This window comes from Carettochelys insculpta, chromosome 12 (assembly GCF_033958435.1).
Source record: "Carettochelys insculpta isolate YL-2023 chromosome 12, ASM3395843v1, whole genome shotgun sequence".
NCBI lineage: Eukaryota > Metazoa > Chordata > Testudines > Carettochelyidae > Carettochelys > Carettochelys insculpta.
Window position 1 is genome coordinate 12,809,908 of NC_134148.1, and position 23,949 is coordinate 12,833,856.

Here is a 23,949-nt window from a genome sequence, read left to right on the forward strand (position 1 = left end):
TTGGCACATTAACACATGGTTTAAATCATGATGGGAACTTTCTGAGTCACTATAGGGGCTTGTCTGCATACTGGGCTCAGTCTAATTCTTGACCTCCCCCCACCCCTCCACTCTCTGATTTGCTCACCTTGATTATCTTTTTCTGATTTGTCCTCCTTGCTTACTGTTTTTGGTTCTCTGTGCCTTAAATATTGAGTCTGTTCTGGTCTGGCTATGGTCTGAAGAAGTGGGTCTGTTCCACGAAAGCTCACCTAATAAACTATTTTGCTAGTCTTTAAAGTGCTACTTGACTGCTTTTTGTTTTGGAACAAAACAGTTAAGGACAGCTGCCCAAGGAGTACATGCCTAAGGAGATAAAGCACAAGAATTCTAAACCTTTTTCTTTAAAGTTTCCTTTGATCACTTGAATATACAGGTTGGGCTGTTTTCACACTAAGACCAGTAGACTTTTCATTTGCAAACTCTCAAAACGTGTTTGCCATGGTATTTCTGCCAGTCAAAAATGACCTAATGTAAAAATCAATATAGTGACAATATTAGGAATTCTTTCTGCACGCAAACAATGGAACGTGTTTGTGGGATTTTCCAGCACTTTAACAAACGCTCAATATTTATTATTATGTACATCTGAAGATGCCTGTAAGATATTGTTTCTACCAGAGATCACTGATATTTATCTCGGTAATTGTTCGTATGATCCTTTGAACATATACAATGTCTCTATAAATGGACTATGGAATTGAAAGAGAATAATTCTATATACTCTATTTTGTTTTAAAATGAGCAAAAAGCTGCAGATTTCAAAATAGACTTTAAATAGTTATGCAAACAACTGGATTACATAGGTAGCCAAGCATTTAAATGCACTGCTCATGTTGTTCAGGCCAGTGAAACAGGGGCTGCGTCTACACGTGCACGCTACTTCGAAGTAGCGGCAGTAACTTCGAAATAGCGCCCGTCACGTCTACACATGTTGGGCGCTATTTCGAAGTTGAAATCGACGTTAGGCGGCGAGACGTCGAAGTCGCTAACCCCATGAGGGGATGGGAATAGCGCCCTACTTCGACGTTCAACATCGAAGTAGGGACGTGTAGACGATCCGCGTCCCGCAACATCGAAATAGCGGGGTCCTCCATGGCGGCCATCAGCTGGGGGGTTGAGAGATACTCTCTCTCCAGCCCTTGCGGGGCTCTGTGGTCACCGTGGGCAGCAGCCCTTAGCCCAGGGCTTCTGGCTGCTGCTGCTGCAGCTGGGGGTCCGTGCTGCATATACAGGGTCTGCAACTAGTTGTTGGCTCTGTGTATCTTGCACTGTTTAATGAAAGTGTGTCTGGGAGGGGCCCTTTAAGGGAGCGACTTGCTGTTGAGTCCGCCCCGTGACCCTGTCTGCAGCTGTGCCTGGCTCCCTTATTTCGATGTGTGCTACTTTGGCGTGTAGACGTTCCCTCGCTGTGCCTATTTCGATGTTGGGCTGAGCAACGTCGAAGTTGAACATCGACGTTGCCAGCCCTGGAGGACGTGTAGACGTTATTCATCGAAATAGCCTATTTCGATGTCGCAACATCGAAATAAGCTATTTCGAAGTTGGGTGCACGTGTAGACGTAGCCAGGGGAAGTTGAAGTACAAATTGCCCATCGTGATTTGAGCTCAACAACACACAGAGGAGGATTTGCTGCATCTAACCCAAACCTTTCTTTTTGAGCCCAGCGTCTGGACAACAGTGTTACCATTAGAAAGTTGTGATCGTTTTATAGTTCTGAGGATTATCGTTTTATGTTATAGCAATACAGTTCAGATTGCCTCTCTAGAGCTTGATAAACTCCATAAAGGAACATTTGGGTGTGGTTTTGGCACTGGAGGTTTTTAGGATTTTTGCATGCCCTGATTTAAGATGCTCAAATGCAATAGTAAACCACTCTTACCCAATCAGAAAATTCACTACACCTACTCCAGTTATTTCTCCAAAATGCAAGCACCATGAATTTACAAAGTCATAGTTTCCTGATTGAGGTGGTTCATCCTACCTCATGTCTTCCTACTAAACAAAAACAATTTCTTGGTTAGGCTGTAGAGCTCATGAATCTTGTGCAGATTACAGTATCCAAACAATATACACGATCAGTTCATTTTTCTGATTGAACAGCTCAATTTTTAACATTATATGTAGCTACTGTGGAATTTATCGTCTGAGAGGAACACGGTGATGTCCTCTGTGTGCTGCACAAGTTTGTTGCTCTAACTCTGCCTAGTTTAGGATTACATGCATAGAACGCACAGCATAGCTGTAGATCATTTCCTGTATATGACTAAAACTCTGGAGAAGAAAATAAAGGTCTAAAGTAGAAAATAATGAATCCAGATTACATAAACTGGCTCATAATTAACTGCAACACAACCCTGAGATAGCATAAATGCCCATAAACTGAGTAGCTCTGGCTTATTCCCAGTACAACTGTGTAATAAGCATGCCCTATTATAGAGGCCAGGTTTTAATTATTTTTTACATAATTCATTTTGTTAGAAAATCCATATGGGATACTATCCTGTGCAAACAAAATGTTGGCACTAGGTTTTTGAATAAAATTGGCCAAGCCTCTCTGCCTGCTGATGCATGGCTGTCTGTGCTACATTGGATAATGCAAATATCCAAACATTGATGTACATGAAGAAAGTCAGTGTGGAATAAAATACAGTATAGATAAATAATTGCACTGAAGGGCCACATCCTTTTTAACTAGTAACGTGTGCTTATTATGTGCATTTATAACAATACGTACATACCTGTTAATGAAAATGTGTTGTACCTCTGCATACTTCTAATACAGAACAAGTTGGGTTAATAATAAATTTAATAACAAACATTTTGTCTTGGTTTTTTGTTTTGCTTTAATAACTAAGCATAGTAGTTGTCTGTCTGAAAATAATTTTGCTGAATAATTCTTGTTCTTTGGCTTACTTGTGAGCTGTTGATTGCAACATTTAAAATGCAAACTGTGTGATGGACTCTCTACTTCAGTCACATGATATGTTTCTGTTCCATTATTGGATGAACATGTCTCAGTTTTTTGAGTGCTTACAGAATAAGCTCTCGCAGCATTAATCATACCCAGAAACCAGAGGAGAGACTGTTATCTAATGCATGGATTTTTCCAGAAGATTGTATTATGTATGTGGATAGTCTAGCATGCCTGTAGCTGTTAATGGTATTCTTAGCGTGTGAGAATAAAAGGTTAGAGGAAAATTACTTTGACAAATGGGATTTATGAAAATCCAGCATAGCATGTTCTGGGAGATGCTCCTGAAAATCTAACAAAGCTGCATTAAAAAGATATTTGTGCTCAGTATTTATAGTTTCAGCAAAGAGATTATACAGTGATGCCTATCTCATAGGCAGACAGCAAAGCAAAACATGGGTGGAATTGTGGCCTACTTGAAATCAGGAGCCATTCCACCCCAAAAAAGTATACTTTGCACTTCAAATCCAGTAGTGCCAAAATGGCTCAAGGAGCCTTGAACATATTTACACAAATACTTCGGTGCCTAAATATACAGTCAAAATAATCCTTCCCATCTGTTTTGTCCAGTATAGTCTTGTGATCATTGTGAAATAACAGACTGGAGGCAGAGAGTTTGCAAGTAAAGTGGTGCTAACTTGAATTTAATTATTTCTGTATTCCTTTATCATCCTATAAGCAAAAAATTTACTCACTTATATAGCCATTGTTTAGGAAACGACATAAATTGAATGTTTTGTTTTGTTAGTATGCGTGGTACGTGGCTAGTTTTTAAAGCCACTTGGCTGAGCTTCTAGTATCTTTTTCTTGACACCTCTGTTTGTCCTCTCTACTCCATCCTACCTCTGACAGTTACCAACTTGGTATTTCCACCTGCCTATATGAGAGTTGTAACCGTGGTAGCAATGGCTGTGTTTATTCAAGGTGGTTACTGGGAGTTCCATTTCCCCAAATGGGGTAGGCCATTTGTTTCCTCTATAGTGTTACTCGGAAAAATCATCCTTTCTCAACACTGTTGTTGCTGGTGGGGATTCAAGCAGAGACTGGATAGCTGTACAAAACCTAGTGTGCTTCCCCGCCTCCCCCCCAAAAGTACTCAAAGTTGAAGGGGTGCTGTCAATAATAATATGACTAAAACACCACACCTGGCCAAAGTCCTGCAGTCAAAGACTACTTGTAGAACTACAGAGAGATAGTTCCCTGCTAGTCTATCCATGCTGTTCTTGAAAATTAAAGGGGAAACTAAGACTCATGGTAAATAAACTGATGCACTAAGTCTGCTGCCTGCAATAACGTAAGTGCACTGTAACTTTTTGCTAGGAGGGCATCCAAGTTTTTCTGGGACGTAGATCCGTGCTCAGCAGCCTTTATCACCTCAGGGCGCACTTCAGTATTTGTTATATTTTTCACAGCACACCTGCTATACATTACACCCCTCCCTGCCCCAAGAGACAGGCACCCTCCAACCTCTCATCTAATCCAATCCCCTTCCCCACATTCCCTGGAGCCAGGCACCCCCAGTCCCCCCTCACTCTAACTCAATGCCTGCGACTCGCTAGAGCTGCTGCCACTGCCCTAAAGCTGCTGCCACCATGAAGCGCTTCTGCTACCAAGAGCTGGGGACCATGTGCAGCACCGTGGGTGCACAGCTCTGGGGCACACTAAGCACTGGTTTGCGGCACAGTGTGCCACCGCATGCCGGTTGCAGAGCATAGACCTAGATACTTATCAAAATGAGTCCATATCTGGGCTGAGTAGAGATTGTGACCCTGTTTAAAGCAGCACCTCCCCCCACCCCCACAACACAACTGTTAATTTACGCAGCTGATGTTTTTACTGCCTCCTTGCTAGCTGATTAAGCCATGACACTGAAGGCACTAGAAGCAAGTAGCCCACTTGTATGAAGGAAAAATGTCATAAAAATGTTTTCAAGATGAAGATTCTAAGTCTCTGTTTTCTGAGCCTGGAAGGAGTTGTCATGCTGGAAAAAATGGAACACATCAAAAGTGACGCTATCAACTGCTTGTTACTTGTCAGTAGAAATATACAAGCAAAATATGCTCAGCAAAAAGAAGTTTGCTTTTAATCAGGATGGAAGGGAGCCTGCATCAATTCAAATTTCCAGAGGTTTAGTTAGTGGCCAAGTGAGATCAGCCCCTCTGCCCCACCCTGTTAGCAAATGTGAGTCAGTATCCTGGCCGAGCAGTTGCTAGAGGCATATTTCCCTGGGCTGAAGTGCAAGCATGCATTTTCCATGGAATGTCAGAGCAATGAATAGACTTGTGTTTCCATTCCCAGAGAATGTGAACAGGAAATTGTAACCTGAATATTTGTGGATTTTGTCCTGTCATTTTTCTAATGCTTGAAGACTTTGTTTTCCCAGCTTCAAAGGCCGGGACTTAAACTGTATTTTGTTAAATAGCTTTGCAGGGGTGTCCAAAAGAAATTTAATGGTTTGCCACATGTCCTCTGCTTTCCTCCTACCAGATGCTCCCCCTCCCCGAGCCAGGCAACCCCCCAGATTACTCACTGGACCTGCCCCGAACTGCAGCCTGCACCTCTCTGGAGACGATGCCATGTGAGCTCCCTTGGGCTGAAGCTGCGCCATGGCTGGAGCCAGCTGGGGCCAGAGGAGTTGCCTCTGCTGCTGCCACCACGCGCTTGTCTCACCATGTGGTGGGGGGTGTGCACAGAGGGGCACCCTGGGTGTGCGGCTCATTAATGCTGCCTTTTGCCACACTGCGCTGCCCTGTTCACCACATGTGGCAAATGGCGAACGTATTGGATGCTGCAGCTTTAGAGACTGGCAGAATGCTGCAGTGAATCTCTGGCCTAGCAAAAGCTGACGTGTGTGTGTGTGATGAACAAGGCTGTGCCTCTCCCCAGGGCCCAAGTGTGTACGGCGATACTCAGTCTTTTGCCAGGCTTACATCCTGAAGTGAGGTTAGCAAACAAACTGAAGAGCAGTCTTTTAACTCACTCCTTCGCCTCAGACCACCCCAGGGTACCTAGCACCCTTCCTCCCTGCAGCCTCCCTCTTTGCTTGATTCTGCTCCTTTTCTGGAACAAGAGCCCAGGGACCCACCACAAGAACTAGATCCACAGGCTGTGCCCTGGGGAGGGGGAGCCAGTCTCATCCATCCTCCCAGCTGCCCATCAGCAGCCCTCTACAAGTCCCTCTTCAACTGAGTGGCTGGGACTCACCTGTTCTGGTTCAGGGGCATTGACTTAACCTTTTCACATGGTGCAGCTGCCCTGTGAAAGTGACTCTTGGCCTAGCTGAGGTTGGGGGAGGAGGGCCTTTTGCTATAAAGATGCAGTGAGTTATGTTAGGAAATAGTCATTTTAAAAATACATTGGCTAATCGTGGGTAACTCAGTACTCATTTTTTTTCTACAATGTGCTGAGGGGTTTTTTGCAGAAGTAACACACTTTTCACTGCCTCTCACTTTTCTGGAGTAGACAAAACCTGTGTGAGTAAATGCCAGGGAGCTCATTTTTATCTGCCTGTGCTCGTAGTGCACAACAGAATCTGAAAATGATTGGCCGGGTTTAGCAAGCCTGGCATCGTGTCATTTGTATCAGTTACTGGATTTTGGTGAAAAGGTGGAGTCAGGAAGAAGAGAAGGAGCTAGGCTGACTGCCGGTTTGTAGCAAAAGGCTAAAAGCAAAAGGTCAGACTGGGAGCTGAAACGAACCAGCCCTAGCCTGTCCAGAGGAACCAGACTAAGAAGCCAGACACAATAAATCAACTGCGGGTGGATCAGTCGCTGCAGCATTGATCCCAGTGTAGTTCAGACATACCCTCAGAACCCTATTGAAACAAGGGTTTCTTCCCATGTGAGTAAGGAATGCAGCTTGTGCATTTCTTTATAGAATCAAGGCTGAACTGCAGATCACCTTTCTGTGGGACCTGTTAAGTGCAGAACAAACACAGTGTTTATCAGTTTGAATTACTGCACCAAGCAGGGTAATTGGGGGTGTAGATTACAGTGTTTGCATCTTTTTCAGTCAAGAAACTCTTCAGTTTAAGTCACCAATTCAATGCTTTCTGGAACTATACCAGGTAGTCGTAGCCCTGGCAGTCCTGGGATATTACAGAGATAAAGTGGTGCGGGGGGGAGAAATGTTTAATTGGACTAACTTCTGGTGAGTAAAGAAGCCTTTTTTGGAGCTATTAGCTCCCCTACGTATTCTGGAACCGTAATTCTAATCTAGTGGGAGCTGACACATCATGAACTTCCCATGTGGACACTTCATGGAGCTTGTTGACTTCAAGGAATCAGAAATGAAAAGGCAGCCTTCCTTCTGCAGGGCATCTCCTACTGCCTCAGAGCAGAGAGCCTAGGGAATAGGGTGATGGGACAGCAGAAGTCAGAGCTGAGAGTTAAGCAGGGAGGGCCCTATCTTTGTCATACTTCAACTGGAAATGAATGGAATAGTGTGCAGAGTTTGGGAACTCTCCCATACTACCTGTTTTTCACAACAGTCTGACTCCCTTTGAATCTTGAAGTGAGAGGAAACAATAATTTTGCAAAGATAAGGGAGTTGTGGTCCATGGGTCAGCAAGCACCTTGTAGTGTTACTAAGTTACAGCACTGCTATGAGGAAACAAGCGAGGTGCAGGATTCCCAAGGAACCCTGTAGGGTTTTTTCAGTGTAATTTTAAAAAAGTAAAACAATAGAAGCAGGAGAAGAGCCAAGGTAAGGAAAGTGTCCTTTTAGTTTTGACTTGCAGAGATTTCATTGTCTTATTTGTAGATGGCTGCAATTGTATAATTTTATTTTCTCAGGCTTTCCCCGTGTGTCAGATGATTTATCTCAGTGGTATTTACTGGGTCGGTAATTCAGAAGGAACTTCAGAAATGTTTTTTACTACCAGCAAGAATTTCCAGAGACTGGGTGTGCTTTGCATGTAGCTACATAGAATCCTAGGGCTGGAAGGGACCTCAGGAGGTCATCTAGTCCAGCTCCCTGCCTAAAGCAGGATCAACCCCTACTAAGTCATCCTAGCCATGACTTAAAAACCTCAATCTGAGTGTTCGCATACAGAACTATGTCCCAATTTCAGACACTTGGGTTTTAAAATTTTATTCTCTCTGTGTAGCTTTGCCTCTTCTAAGTCCTAGCTTCTGCATTGGAGACTAAAGCTACAAAAGGCCTCGTTACATCCGTGACTCGGAAGGAGTAATCAGCTAATGGAACTCAGTCAAATGAAAACTGTAGCATAGTGTTAGAACTTAACACCAGGAGCACCTTTTTGACTGTCTGGCCCTGTACATATGATGCTGCTATTTTCTAGTTGGAAGAATTTGGTGCAGTAGGGTCTTAACATTTGCTAGGTTCTGGATTCAGAACCCCCTGAATGTTGATTTTCGTGAATGGTGGGGGAGGGGTTCAAAGCCCTGGGAAGCAGCAGCATGGGTGCTCCCTGTCCCGGGGAAGCAGTGGCTGCAGAAGCTCTGAGCCTGGAGCCCTGGGGAAGCCATGGCAGCTGCTGGCGCTCCTGGCCCCGGGGTCCCAGGGAAGCAAGGTCACTTGCAAATAATTGAATTTGCCAATGTGGCACTTGGGAATGGTGAGATCCTACTGTATCTAGCTATTTCCCACAACTGTGCCACTCTGCTTATGTCCTTGAGTGACAAGTCCAGACAGCTCTGCTGTACCTCTGATCTAAATGGACAGTTTATCTAGGGGCTAATTTTCAGATGACTTGTAATAGTAGGGGCACAATTAAATGGGTGTTGGCAATTTGGGGGCAGATTGGTAAACATTTCCTGCTTTGTGCAATTTAATAAGGGCTGGGGTAGGTATTATTGCTCCTCTATAAACTAGTTGTTTTTATTAAAGGTGGGTGAAGTGTGAAAATTAAATTAAAGCAGCAAGATTCTGAACAGAAAACAAGTGCATCTCTTAAACAGCCATATAGCCTTACCCCAGGCTTACCCTTATGAAAATTTGACCGCCTACCATATTGGATGAGAATGCCTTGAACTAAACTGACCTCTACAGATTAGTTCAGATCCACTCAGCATCAAAAGTGTGGCTGCCCCAACTCCTCTTCATACAACTCTCTTTAACCCCTTGTTCCCTGGCAGCTCCGGTACTTGTTGTGAACAATAGCATGTCTCTTTTTCGTTCCTGATAACGTTTTTTGCTAATTTTTTAAAAAACAATTGCTCCTTTTGTTCTGTAGAGTTTGGGCCACCACATGTGCAGACACCTTTCTCTTTACACAAACAGATCCGCAAAAAATTAGTTGGGGCAAAGTTAGTGCATAATTGCTAGAATGTAAATACTGATTTTTTTGTCTGTTAGTGTGAATTTTCAGAGTTAATATCAGCCCCAAGACATCTGGTGAATACATTAATAATTAGTTATTACAGTTGTATTGATTGACAAGGTATGTTAGGTGCGGGAATGCTTCCTAGCCCCCTGGTGAATGGGGTTAACTGCAGTTCAGCTTTCCTACTCTTTTCTGGTATTTAAGGGAAGGGCTATGGACCTGATACAATGCCCATTCAAGTCCAAGAGAACTGTGGCAAGTAATTCCATCGGACCTTGGACTGGGATATATAAGCAAGTCTGTTTGCAAGGCAGAGGGGTGAAAACTCCTTCAGAAGATCATACCTCATGCTTGTACTGTGGGCGCACTAGCAGAGTGCGGAATGTTGACTCACCAAGCCAGGTGCCTCCAATTTAGGTTCTGTTGGAAGGCAGCGACTCCAGCCCTGGGTGTGTAGCGTCACTCTTGCAATGAATCCAAATTCTCTTCTGCATTTTATACACAGTGATCAGGAAACCTTTACTTCAGATGTTACAAAAACATCACTGTTTTGTAGCTCAGCTGCTAAGAAAGGTAGACTGGATAATTCTAGGCCAAACCCTCAGCCTACATCTCCTAGGACGTGTGTGTGTGTGTGTGTGTGTGTGTGTGTGTGTAAATCCAGGTTAGCAGAATTTAGTAGATCCATACATTGACAGGGTTAGTCGTAAGAGTCTGTAGATTCACAAATAACAAGCAGCTTTCTGAGGAAGTGGCTGTTACCCACAAAAGCTCATTACCTAATAAATATGTTAGTTTTTAAGGTTCTGCAGGACTGCTTGTTATTTAGCAGACCCATATGTTTACCTAGGGTTTGAATATTTCTACTCATTTGTAATCCCAGGATAAGAATTTTTGAATCCTGGGTCTCAGCCTGGGGCTTCAGCATCTTGTCTGCATCATGCAGACTCCAGTCCAGCCATCCACACCCCAGACTTCCTAGTGCTTTCCCCAAATGCGGCTGCTCTCTCCCTTTGTTTGTGGTGAAGTGTGGGAAAACTTGTCTATCTAGAGCACAAAGAAAAGCAGCCTTGGGGATGCTGCTGGCCAATTTGCAGAACACTTCTACATTGCAATTACACACTGTGCCAGCTGACTCCTGCTGGTAGGGCTGGGGCTGTGGTCCTGCTGTTTAAGAGAGGGGAGACTTTTGGGCATGGTCTTGAGACAGGGCTCTGGGGCCTTCCCCAGCTACACTGCAGAGCAATAGGGCTTGCACTATGCATCCCAGCTTGACTTGGACGCTGGCCCTCCGTCTCCCATGGATTAGTGTGATTTGTGTGTATGTAGAAGAGGGGGTTAGGCTTGGGCACGAGCTTGGACCTGGGTTTACATTGCAGTGTAGCCCGCCAGACCCTGAGCCTTCTGAGCCTGGGTGCTGCTGTGGAAAGGAAAGGTGGTGGACTTTCTTCTGATGGCTGCGTTTGGAATGTTAGTCGTGTGCCCAGTGGTGAACTGGAGAAATTACTGCTGATTGAAATTGCCGATTCGAAACTATGGGAGCAAGTTGTAATGAATTGCATTTCACATCACTTTTACAGGAATTACTCTCAGGCGTCTTTCGTAGCTGGAAATTGAGTGAGACACACTCTGTCTGGAGTTAGAAGTAGCATGCCACCTCTGCATTCCAGGGCTGTTTGTTCACATGGGCACGTGCCATTAGTGCATGCACCTTTCCGTGCACAGAGGGATTTGCACTTGTTTTGAAAAGTGGTGCTATCTCTGGCTGCACTTATCATGAGGCAGGACGTTGTTGGTAATGGTTGTGGCATACCCTGCACTTCTAGCCAGTTATACTGTTTTAATAATTAAGAGGGGATTTTTTAGTAATTCTTTGCCTTGTGTCATTGTAGGTGTGGATGAGATCACCATCATCAACATTTTGACAAACCGCAGCAATGAACAGAGGCAGGACATCGCCTTTGCCTATCAGAGGAGAACTAAAAAGGTACGGTGAGCAGCAGAACTGGTTTGTGATCGTTAATAATCTTCCCCTTGCTGGGTAGGCTGAAAGTGATCAGTCTGTAATTGATTTCACTGGGGGCTCCACTTGCTTTTTGCCATGACTGAGTTTGGACCCAGGTCTCTTGCACAATAGCAAGTAACAGTGGATGCCTTGTCCCTGAGTTATTCGAGCGTACCAGGAATGCTGCTGATGGGTTATGCTACCACACCTCCAAAGTCATGAGGCCACCACTGAAAGTAAAAGCTCTGCCCCTGCCGTCAGACTTTCAGGTCTGCCAAACATGCACATGTGTGCCTGAAATCACTTGGAGAGGGGGTTTGTCGCACCTCCAGACAACAAACCTATGGTTTTAGCAGCAACCCATAACAATCTCTTCTATTCAGAGCCCTGTCCATTGTATATGGAGCAGCATTTGTACTTGAGCATGTGAAAAGCTATTTACATCGAATGATGCCTGACCTTCTGGGAGCCAGTGAAAGGGAGCAGACCTAAGGGAATGATATGTCTGCAGCTTCATGGAAGAAAACTCTTCCAGCTTTCATTCATTCACAAAGTCTGTCTAAGTGACTACTGCTAGCAGTGGATTGTGCAGGTACTGAACAAAATCAGCTCATGGACTAAATTATCACCAGATGTTACCCTGACAAGCCTAGCCTGTGCACTGGGCTGATGATGAAAAGGAGCTTATAAAATATGTATAGTTGTCTGTAATATGAGCTGTGTTTGTGAGGAGCTGAGTGAGATTCTCTCAAGCAAATTTTAAAATCTTACTCTAATTGAAGTGTTATGCCCACATAAAAGATGGAAAAATATACATTAATTCTGATTGGGGTTATGATGACTATCTTTTTCTGATTTGTCAGACACAAAATGCAAGCCTTGGAATCTCAGATGAAATCAAATACAAAGCCAGTGTCACATTTGTGAAATTCACAAATTTTTATATATTCCTGATGTAGGTAGCCACAGACTCTAGCGAGTATGTGCAAGATGGGTGTATACAGCTTCCTTCTTTCCCCCCGCCCCCCCACCACATCCCCACACCATCTGAGTGTATCCCCCAGCTTGTTCAAGGGCATCATGATAGCTGTGTTATAAGATGAACCATGAATAGTAAGATTGAAATTTTGTTAAAAATATGCCAAAGTTCTAAAATCATGAAGATGAGCTTCAGAATTTTTATGCAGATGTTGACTCTCACCCTTATCCCAACCTAAATGTCTGCTAAAGATACCAGTTAAAATATGGGATTATATAGGTGCCAAAGGTAAAGTGGCTTGTGGAAACAATTGAAACTAAGAGAACAGACTTCCCTAGGCAACTGTAAAAACAAATGAGTAAGTTTTCTGAGAGCAGGAAAAAGCACTTGCATTGATGCATCCTGTCTGACTCAGTGCTCTCTAGAGGCATTCTCTTGTGGATTTCCTTGGAGACTGCTTATATTGCTCAATCAAAGTCCTGCTGAAGGTGGAGTTGGTACATTATGCATGATGTGTCTTACTGCTTATAGCGGAGACACGTGAAACGTCCGTTAGTCATACGGATCTTTGTTTAACGGGCGTGTCTCATGATCCCATCTCCCTTCCCATTCATGGAAACCCAAGCTCTGTTTGACCCATCTTTTTCTTGAGAACCCGCATCCCTCACCCACGCAGCTGCTAGATCTTCCCTTTCTAGATGTGTTAGGAGAGTTATCAAAGGCTGCTATGTAAATTTGTGCACAGAACTCTGCAAACTTCTAGCCAGCCTCTGCCCATTGTAACTCCATTTGGGATTGTGTTTCCATGGTCTAATTTCCAGTTGGAACATGTTGCTGATTATAAGTGTGAAATTTAATAATGAGTGGCTTGGCAAGTGTTTGCTCCCCAGTGTTTCTCTTTTGATTCACTTCTGGCTTTGACTGACAGGAAGGAATCCCTGCTGCATATGTAGGGATTAGGCTGTTGTTAGCAGAATTTACTCCCACCTTCCTACAATCCCATGGCTGCAGTTAAAAATAAGAAGGTAATTCTCTGTCCTACCATTAGCCTTTTACCTCAGATAAGAGCTGTACTGATCTACCTTTGACTCTGGTGAATGAACGCTTGTCCTGTTCGACAGGCTCTATGATAAACAATTAGATGGGACTCTAGTAAGGTAAACTCTTTAAACTGGCTCCTACAGCATGCATAATACATAGTTTTTGCTGGAAAGGGACTTTCACACCAGATTCTCATGTGAGCTAAACACTCTGTTTTCCTGAGCTCAACTGGTCAGGAGATGTGGCATTGAATGAAGCCCCCTGAGATAAGGGGTCACACTGGCAGCTTCTACACTCGCCCCCCTCCCATTGGAGGTGGCATGGTACCAATGCAGTTCCAAGCAGGCTAATGAGGCACTAATGTGCATATTCAGCACCTCATTAGCATTAGCATAATGATGGCTGTGTGAATTTTGAAGTGCAGACTTCGAAATGCAGATTGACAGTGTAGATGGGGGCAGCTTTGAAATAAGCACCCCACTTCGACATTCCCTTACTCCCACAGAACTAGATTGGAGTAAGGGAATGTCAAAGTGGGGCGCTTATTTCGAAGCTGCCCCCATCTACGCTGTCAATCTGCAATTCAAAGTTAGACGCTTCAAAATTTGTGTGGCTGCCATTATGCAAATGAGGTGCTGAATATGCACGTTAGCACCTCATTAGCCTGCTTCGAATTATCTCATTACCATGCCATTTTCGACTGGAAGGGGTGAGTGTAGAAACAGCCTTACTGTAAGAACATTATTGATATGTCTGTGTACATCAGATGGGGGAGCTTCACTTAGACTCATAGGAGATTAGAGTTGGAAGAGACCTCAGGAGGTTATCTAGCCCATTGCCCGACAGAAATAGTTCCCACTGTTTTGGGTGTCTAGTGGTCCTCACAACCACATACACTGGTAATGGCGGCTTGTGCTGGGTTGTGCCCTCCTTGCACTTGACTGACGCTCTGTAGTAATAGGGCTGTAAGATGTTTACATGCTCTCTTTTTGAGAGAAGTGCCATAAAACAAAATGAACTCTGCTCCCTGTCGGCAAGCTGATGTGTGTGAGTCAGTGTTACACCAACATTTGTCTGCCTTGTTGCTTCCAACACCCAACCAGAAATTTGTTTAAAGGAAACTTAAGTACCTGTTTACTTGGTGCACCAAAGCAAACTGCAAGGATGTTTTCTAAGCGCACTGTGGTGCGCTGTAAGAGGCACCTCATTTGCATAAATGTAATCCTGTTTGGAACAGGATTCCGTCAACACAAAATAGGTGCCTTTTCGAGTGCACCAGCAGTGGGGAAGTTAGAGCCCTCTACAAGTGGTGCCTTCTCCTGTGCTTGCCAGTACCGTACTGCCAAGCCCAAAGCTGGAAAGCAGATGGAACAAGGACAGAAACTATTGCTTCCAAACTCATTTGAGTTCAACTCTTTTGTTTAATCCAATTGCACTGGTGTGTGTGCTTTTTAATCTTCACATCCATGTGCAAAGATTGAACTTCACACAAAGTTAAGTGGAATCGACCATACGATACTGGACTTGATTAGAGAGGAGTATATTGTCCGCATGGGTTAATCAGAAGTCTGCAAGGACTATTTGCATGCACGCACAAATGGGCTGGTACACCTCAAGTGCGGCTTGTGGCATTACATATTTGTCAGACTGAAGGGGAAAGAACATTCTCTTACTGGTCAGCTTGCAGAGTGTAGGACATCTGGTCTGTCTGCCCCAGCCCAGGACAGATTATTGCTACTACCAAAGTCTGCTCAGGCCAGTCCTTCAGGGCTCAGTTTTAGTCTCCAAACATAAAACTCACAAACTTACACTGAAACAAAAGAGCTTGCATGACCAAAGCAGGCTGTGGGGCCCAGAGCCTTTGCCTCTCACGTTGTGCCCCAGATAGTTTCATGTAGCTCTTTCCATCTCCACTGAGACACTTACTGGCTTTTATTGTCACTAGATCCATCTCAAGTCACAGCGGATGCTTGGCCGTTTTCTTTAAGGGGCCAGCTGCACTGGGGCAGAATTACACTTAAGCACGAGAGTGTGTTTTAAGTGATTTGGTGTAATGGGTTCTGTTATAAGACAAGTCAGCACACCTGGAAGTGACCTGAGCTGAGCTTCTTCACAACTTGGTGGAGGTCGTAGCGACTTTTCTTATTGTTCTCTTTTTACCAAAACTTGTTCAAATGAGACCACTAACAGCTGCAGTGAACCCAATTGTGGCCTTTTGAGATGTTCCATTTAAGGAGGTTATTGACTGAGTTTGGATCCAAAACTGATGGTAAATATTTGATGGTTTTTTAACTGCAGGGCAGAGCAACTAGTCTATGTCATTGAAGTAAAACTTGAAACCCATAAGATAATGTGAACTATAAACTTAGCTCCTGGAATGTCAACACATCTTATGAAATGGACACATTTACCTCTATTTATTTTTCTCTATGACAGTGAGGGTTGGAGACTTGGGCTGAAAGCAGATGGATAATTTCCTTTAAAGGGGTGAAGGAAACTCTACTTGCTGCATTTTTCCTCTCTAGATTTTGCTGGAGAAGGACCCTACCTTCTTTGTCCACTCTCCAGAAAAAACAGTGGCAGTCTTGGGAGAGCACAATCACTGAAGGCAGAATTGTCTGGAGGTCAAGCATGAGCTTTAATCATTTTAACCCCCCACTTTTTTTTTTTTTAAAGGATCTTTCTGCAGCACTGAAGTCAGCTTTGTCAGGTCACCTGGAGGCAGTGATTTTGGGCCTGTTGAAGACACCAGCTCAGTATGATGCTTCTGAACTGAAAGGTGCCATGAAGGTAAATGAGCACTGAAATTAAAGGAACTCCATGTCTGATGTCATCCATTGCATGGCCACGGAGGCCGTGATTTTTAAAAACGGCCAGGTATTTTTAAATGCTGCAGTTTTCAAGGGTGCAGTGTTAGGCTCTCCAGACCAGTACCCACTGGTTAAGTCCTTGGGCAAGACGTAAATTGGGCCAAAATTTCGATTTTTGTCATTTATTTTTTACAAACAGCTTGGAAATATTAACATGAGGCTAAGGACATAATTGATCATCTGCTTTAAACAGAAACCTATATAAGATCATTTGAAAAGCAAACTAATATGCTGGTAGTATTTTTGCATTACAAAAAAGTGTTGATAATATTAAAACAACACAGCAGAATTGTTAGCTGGAGCTGAAGATTTCTGTTCTATCACAGGAATTATCAACAATTACTGGGTCACATCTCTGATTGTGAAAGAGTGACTCATACCTAGTCCTTTCCTGCTCTGGACTCTGAAGAAAAGGAAGCACATGAGGTGGATTTCCCTAGGAGACTATGAAAGGATGACTTTGAAAACTAATTCTAGCTTCATGCACATGCAAAACTGTGAACACCTACCCGTGCCATAATTTGCTTTTAAAATCCTACAAAACAACTCCTGTTTTGGGTTTTATATTTCTAAATGTCCCTTACAGTTTTCTGTGCAGCCCTGTTGTAGCCACATCAGTCCCTGGAGATTAGAAGACAAGGTGGGTGAGACAATGTTAACTGGGAACTTCTGTTGGTGAGAGGGACAAGCTTTGGAGCTGCACAGAGCTCTTCTTCAAGTCTGGGAAAGGAACTCTCAGCGTCACAGCAAAGTGCAAGGGGGAACAGAGAGTTTAGCATAAACAGTTACCACGTATTGTTAGGGACCATTCAAGATAGCGTGGCCCATTATCTTGCTCGGAGTTCCTTTCCAACACCTGAGAAAGAGCTTTGTGTGGCTCAAAAGCTTGTCTCTCACCGAGAGATAGAGAGAGAGAGAGAGAGAGTGTGTCCAGTAGAAGTATCAGAGAGGTGGCCGAGTCAGTCTGTATCTTCAAAAACAACAAGAGGTCCTGTGGCACCTTATAAACTAACAGATATTTTGGAGCATAAGCTTTCGTGGGCAATGACCCGCTTTGTCAAATGACAAAGCGGGTCATTGCCCACGAAAGCTTATGCTCCAAAATATCTGTTAGTCTCTAAGGTGCCACAGGACTTCTTGTTTTAGTCCAATAGAAGACACTCCCTCATCCACCTTCTCACCTACATTTTTTACATTATGGGGGGGGGGGTTGTTAAATTTTTTAACGTTAATTTAAAAAGAAGTATTTGTGTGAACCGTTTATATTGAAATTGGCAGCAAGAAACTAAACTAGTTGCAGACATCCTAGCTCATAGGAAAGGTACAAAACCATTTAATAAATCATAGTTAAAGTTGGTTCTTTTGGCCAGTGAAATGCTGCCCTCTGCTGGCTGAAACAGACACATCCTGTATGTTGTTCCAGATCATGCAAACCCTTGTCAGTCTTCTGACTGTTTATATGTCGGTAATTATGGACAGTTACTGTCCCACTACTGTATTGGTATCCAGAGGACCAGGCTGTGAAGCTCTCACTGGAACCATTACTTGTGACATTGGGCAGTTGTCATCCTTCCAAATGGTGACAGAGAACAGCTCCTATACCCCCCTCTTCCACTGATCCAAACCCTGATATCCTCTGTCTGCTCTTAGTTTTTAGTTGTGGTTGTTAAATGCTGCCGTTCATGTAAGTACTTTAGTCCGTCCTGACTCACTAGTTTCTTGCATCTGAAGTTTGCTTAATAAAGCTACATCCAAGGAGAATCTTAGATGGGAAAAAAATCCCCACAAAAATTACTGATTAATTTAATCGTTATCACTAAATTCACTAGTAATATTTATGGAGAAATCAAATACATAAGGCTCCTCCAGTGATTAGCATAGAGAGAAATTACCACAAAAAGAGAGAGGGTCAGAGCAGTTATGGGGATTAACCCTTATTTTGGACCAAAAATCATGGAGTTATTTCTGTACTGGGACCTTGGAAGACCCTCAATATGTCAAAACGGGAAAAAAACCCACATGGGATTTAATTAAAACTGACACTGTTGTAACCAGTGAACTGTGAAACTATCAAGTTAAAACTCTTCTAGATTCAGATTCAGAAGCACATTGCACAGTATTTGTGTTAGGGGTCTGACTGATAACCCTTTCTAAAATAAGCCATATACTGTGTAGGTATCTGGGCCTAACTGTTTCCAGGTTTAGACCATGCAAATAGTTTACAACAATGTAAAGTCACAAACAAAGCAAAGAGGCATTTATGGCCTACGTTTTTGAACAATATTTAGTGTTTACAGTTTGTTCTACCCCAGAGAAAGACTGCTTCTGAGTTAGTTTTATGTTCACTGCAGTATTATATTGATCACAGTTCCATTACTTTTAAAAAAGATCTTTCTATGAACATCAGTACATCTGAAAGCAAAACAAAAACTTTACTAAATATTTTTGTTCTTAATCTCTACTCCTCCTAAATTTTCATTAGAGCCAACCTAGTGAGGTGTTTCCTGTTCCAGTTATATTGTGAGCCTTATTGTGGATTGTTTGGTGTTATTCTTTTTCCTCTTATTAAAGCAGCACTTACAGAATGATGAGTTTCTTCATAATTTAACCCTTAGTTTAGATGTAAAGTAATGTGATGTGAGATGCCTGTTCCTGGGGTTTTGACCCATAGGCAGGTGATCTCCAACTCTTGTGCGTGTCTTAGACTAGATGTAGGCCCCTACTAACAAAAGTCAGGAAGAGGATTAAAATCCTGCCACTGGGGCTAAACAGCAAAATAAAGGAGGCTGTTAGAGGTCAAAGGGCAAACTCGTGGAAGTCATATCTTAGTTTGAATAAATGGAAAATGCACACACGGAGTCAGATTAAGGGTAAACCATAAAATAAGACTAGCCAAGAAGGAATGTGAGGAGACATCTTGCTAAAGAAGCAGAAAAGAACAGTAAGCCTTTTTTTAAGTTCCTCAGAAGGAAGTCACTAGGTGACCAGGTGTGAAAGGGCTACCCTAGAAAGACAAGGCCATTGCATAGAAGCCAAATCAATTCTTTGCATAAGGCTTCGCTGTGGAAGATGTGAAGGAGATATCCCATTGGTGCTGTCTTTTGGGGGTGACAGTCCTGAAGTACTCTCTCTCACTGATATGTACAGTAAACCCTTGGTTTCACAGACCATTATTTAGCAGACTGCAGGGACAGTGGAACACGCCCCCCCATTTTGTTCCCGAGGTCTGCTGCAGTCCGTAACATTATGCCCCACCCCCCAAAAACAAAAAAATACAACAACAAAAAAAGTTAAGAGTGTTACGGTGCCACGGCCTGGACGAGCCACCACCTCCTCCACCAGAGCCACCGCGTGTTCCTCTCACCAGGGGTGGGGTACGCACATGGGCAGGCTGGCGCTCATGTACCCGCTCCACCCCTGTGGTCAGAGTGCATGACGGATCCCCCAGCCAGGTGCCTTCATCCATGAGTGGCAAGGCCGCTCCTGCCAGGCAGCTTCAGCCATGCCAATAGGGTCCCGGTCAACAAGTGTGGTCCAGCAGTGGAGGCTCTGGTGAACGGCAGGCTTTTTTTTAGGGTGGAGGTGACCACTGGGACTGGGGAAGCCTGGTGGGGGTGGGTGGGCACTACAGTAAACCCTCAGGTTTAATGGACTTTTGGGAATTGCAGACACCCCTTCCCCATTAGTCTGTTAAATCAAGGGCTTACTGTAGACCAGTTTAGCAATGTGTTCTAAAACTATCAGTAATAACTCACCTAGTGGTATTCTCTGAAGTGTTCTGCAGGAATTCTAATACAAAGTTGAAGAGCTACTGACTCTTCACTTCTATGCTAGATGATAGGTAATATAATGCTGAGTTTTTTTTTAAAACGATTCCAGGGAGTTTTTTTAAAAATGATTCCAGGGATGATCCTGGCAGTTACCTGGTTGGTGAGTCTACCTTTTGTACTGGGCAGATTGGTAGAAACTATAGCAACAAACACAATGATTGGACACAGAGATGAACACATTTTGTTGGGAAAGAGTCAACATAGCTTTGGTACAGGAAATTCAAGCCTTACCAATTTACTACAATTCTGTGAGAGTGTCAGAAAATGTGGACAAGGATGGTCCTATAAATATAATATACTTGGGTTTTCAGAAAGCCTTTCATAAGGTCCCTCACTAAAGGCTCTTCAAGAAACTAATTAGTCCTGGGATAACAGGGAAGGTCATCTTATGGATCAGAAGCCGGTTAAAAGATGAGAAAGGACGAGTAGGAATAAATGGTCAGTTTTCACAATGGAGTGCATTGACAGAGACAGGATATTGTGCTAAACGGGTCAGGGGTATGACAACGTGGCAGCTGTTATGTTCTTGGGATTGTGCCCAATATTACCAGAAAATTGGCAAAATTCTGCTCTGTTCTGCCTAGTAGACATAATAGAAGGATTCTATCAGATAACTGACAACCTGTGATAATGGTTGGCTTAAACACACAATTCAATGGCTGACAACTTGCGTGACTCCTCCATAGGGTGTGTTTGGCATCAAGATTTGATTGGACTCTTTCTTGTTGAGTTTGTTTTAATTTTTTGATGTTGGAAGCAGCATCCCCCAAATGCTAGAACAGGTACCCAATTTATAGGAGTCATGGCTAGACATAAAAGCTATCTTGGGTAGTCACACTGAAGTCCTGTAGCAGTATGTATTTGCAAGGGCTTAAGGTTTCCTTACCTGGTAGTAAATTTTCAGGATCAGACCCTAAAGTGATATTTTAATACAGTAAAGCTGTTTGTACGTTTCATGGAAGGCTTCTCTTTTACCTTTTACTTTTATCATAAAGCAGATTTGAATATTGTTTCTACCCTATATGAGAAAAGTAACCTGCATAAGTTCTGTCTTTCTAGTCTCATGTTTTTCCGTGATAGAGCTAGGGCTTTAGGAGATGGGTGTTTTCAGCTTTCCAAATACCTGAGAGTTAATGAGGCACTTAAGACCCTGCCAGGAAAAGAAATGGGCTCATAAAATAGCTCCGGTTCTCTTTCATAATAAACATTTGAAATAAGCAATTGACCAGTAGCTTAAGGATAGGAGCATATTGATTGAACTATAGTGTTTTGGAGCATCTGTACTCCCATAGAGTCTATCAGCTGTCACCTTCACAGAGGGGTTAGTAATATTCTTATTGTATTAACACCAATCATTGATTTCCATTTTAAGCAATTGTCATTCAAAGTAGTGCTGTGGCATTTGGTTTTTACTGTAACTCTACAGAAGGGCAAGTAATAGAGAAACCTGATGATTACATCTTCACTTTGATCATAGACCAAGGTATGAAATACATATTTTATCATAAGAGCAACGAAGGGTCCTGTGGCACCTTATAGACTAACAGTAAAGTTTTGAGCATGAGCTTTCGTGAGCAAAGACTCACTTCATCAGATGCTGGTCATGGAAATCTGCAGGGCCAGGTATAAATAAGCCAGAGCAAGGTTAGCTCAGTCAGGAAGGATAAGGCTTACTGCCAGCAGTTGATCTGGAGGTGTGAACACCAAGGAAGGGGAAGCTGCTTTTGTATTTAGCCAGCCATTCACAGTCTTTGTTTAAGCCTGAGCTGAGGGTGTCGAATTTGCAGATGAATTGTAGCTCAGCAATTTCTCTTTGGCGTCTGGTCTTGAAATTTTTTTGTTGTAGGATAGCTACTTTTAAGTCTGCTACTGTGTGGCCCGGGAGATTGAAGTGCTCTCCTACGGGTTTTTGTGTATTACCATATCTGCTATCTGATTTGTGTGCATTTATTCTTTTACGTAGAGACTGTCCAGTTTGTCCGATGTATATGGCAGAGGGGCGTTGCTGGCACATGATGGCATAAATTATATTGGTAGATGTGCAGCTGAATGAACCCACGTTGGTGTGGCTGATCCGGTTAGGTGCTTTAATGGTGTTGCTGGTATAGATATGTGGGCAGAGCTGGCAACGAGGTTTGTTGCATGGATGGGTCCCTGAGTTAGAGTGACTGTGGTGCGGTGTATAGTTGCTGGTTAGGATTTGCTTCAGGTTGGCAGGTTGTCTGTGGGCAAGGACTGGTCCGCCTCCCAAGGCCTGTGAAAGTGAGGGATCATTGTCCAGGATGGGTTGTAAATCCCTGATGATGCGCTGTAGAGGTTTTAGCTGAGGACTGTAGGTGATGGCTAGTGGTGTTCTGTTGGTTTCTCTCTTGGGCTTGTCCTGTAGTAAGAGGCTTCGTGGCACATGTCTGGCTCTGTTGATCTGTTTTTTCACTTCCTCAGGTGGGTATTGCAGTTTGAAGAATGCTTGGTAGAGATCCTGCAGGTGTTTGTCTCTCTCGGAGGGGTTGGAGCAAATGCGGTTATATCTTTGTGCATGAAGTTAGGCGTAGCAGTCAGTGTGGCCATCAGTACCACCCTGTACCGTAAACCCACTGACCGCGACGCCTACCTTCATGCCTCCAGCTTCCATCCTAGACACACCACACGGTCCATTGTCTACAGCCAAGCACTAAGATATAACCGCATTTGCTCCAACCCCTCTGAGAGAGACAAACACCTACAGGATCTCTACCAAGCATTCTTCAAACTGCAATACCCACCTGAGGAAGTGAAAAAACAGATCAACAGAGTCAGACGTGTGCCACGAAGCCTCTTACTACAGGACAAGCCCAAGAGAGAAACCAACAGAACACCACTAGCCATCACCTACAGTCCTCAGCTAAAACCTCTACAGCGCATCATCAGGGATTTACAACCCATCCTGGACAATGATCCCCCACTTTCACAGGCCTTGGGAGGCAGACCAGTCCTTGCCCACAGATAACCTGCCAACCTGAAGCAAATCCTAACCAGCAACTATACACCGCACCACAGTCACTCTAACTCAGGGACCCATCCATGCAACAAACCTCGTTGCCAGCTCTGCCCACATATCTACACCAGCACCACCATTACAGCACCTAACTAGATCAGCCACACCATCGTGGGTTCATTCAGCTGCACATCTACCAATATAATTTATGCCATCATGTGCCAGCAATGCCCCTCTGCCATATACATCGGACAAACTGGACAGTCTCTACGTAAAAGAGTAAACGCACACAAATCAGATATCAGAAATGGCAGTATACAAAAACCCGTAGGAGAGCACTTCAATCTCCCGGGCCACACAGTAGCAGACTTAAAAGTAGCTATCCTACAACAAAAAAATTTCAAGACCAGACTCCAAAGAGAAATTGCTGAGCTACAATTCATCTGCAAATTCGACACCCTCAGCTCAGGCTTAAACAAAGACTGTGAATGGCTGGCTAAATACAAAAGCAGCTTCCCCTCCCTTGGTGTTCACACCTCCAGATCAACTGCTGGTAGTAAGCCTCATCCTTCCTGACTGAGCTAACCTTGCTCTGGCTTATTTATACCTGGCCCTGCAGATTTCCATGACCAGCATCTGATGAAGTGAGTCTTTGCTCACGAAAGCTCATGCTCAAAACTTTACTGTTAGTCTATAAGGTGCCACAGGATCCTTCATTTCTGTTACAGATCCAGACTAACACGGCTACCCCTCTGATATTTTATCATGTCTTTTCAACACATCCAGCTTGTATGTATTAATCTGAATATTTAGTCTACCATGCTAAAGACACTTTTATTCCTTAGTATTAACATGGGTGATAATACTGCCAACTCCCTCTGAAGTTTGGGCTCCAGTATTGACTTCTGCTCTTGTAGAATAGCTAAAGAATATGCAAGAGGCATAACATT

The 23,949-nt window shown here is 43.6% G+C and overlaps 1 protein-coding gene across 2 annotated transcripts in view; it reads left to right on the forward strand.

The window, feature by feature from the left end:
• ANXA2 (annexin A2) overlaps positions 1 to 23,949 on the forward strand; it is a 55,725-nt gene that overhangs the window by 17,258 nt on the left and 14,518 nt on the right. For both annotated transcript variants that reach the window (XM_075006878.1, XM_075006879.1), the window contains exons 4-5: positions 11,193 to 11,287; positions 16,002 to 16,115. In XM_075006878.1, coding sequence (XP_074862979.1) covers positions 11,193 to 11,287; positions 16,002 to 16,115 — 209 coding nt within the window. The remainder of the gene's footprint in view (positions 1 to 11,192; positions 11,288 to 16,001; positions 16,116 to 23,949) is intronic.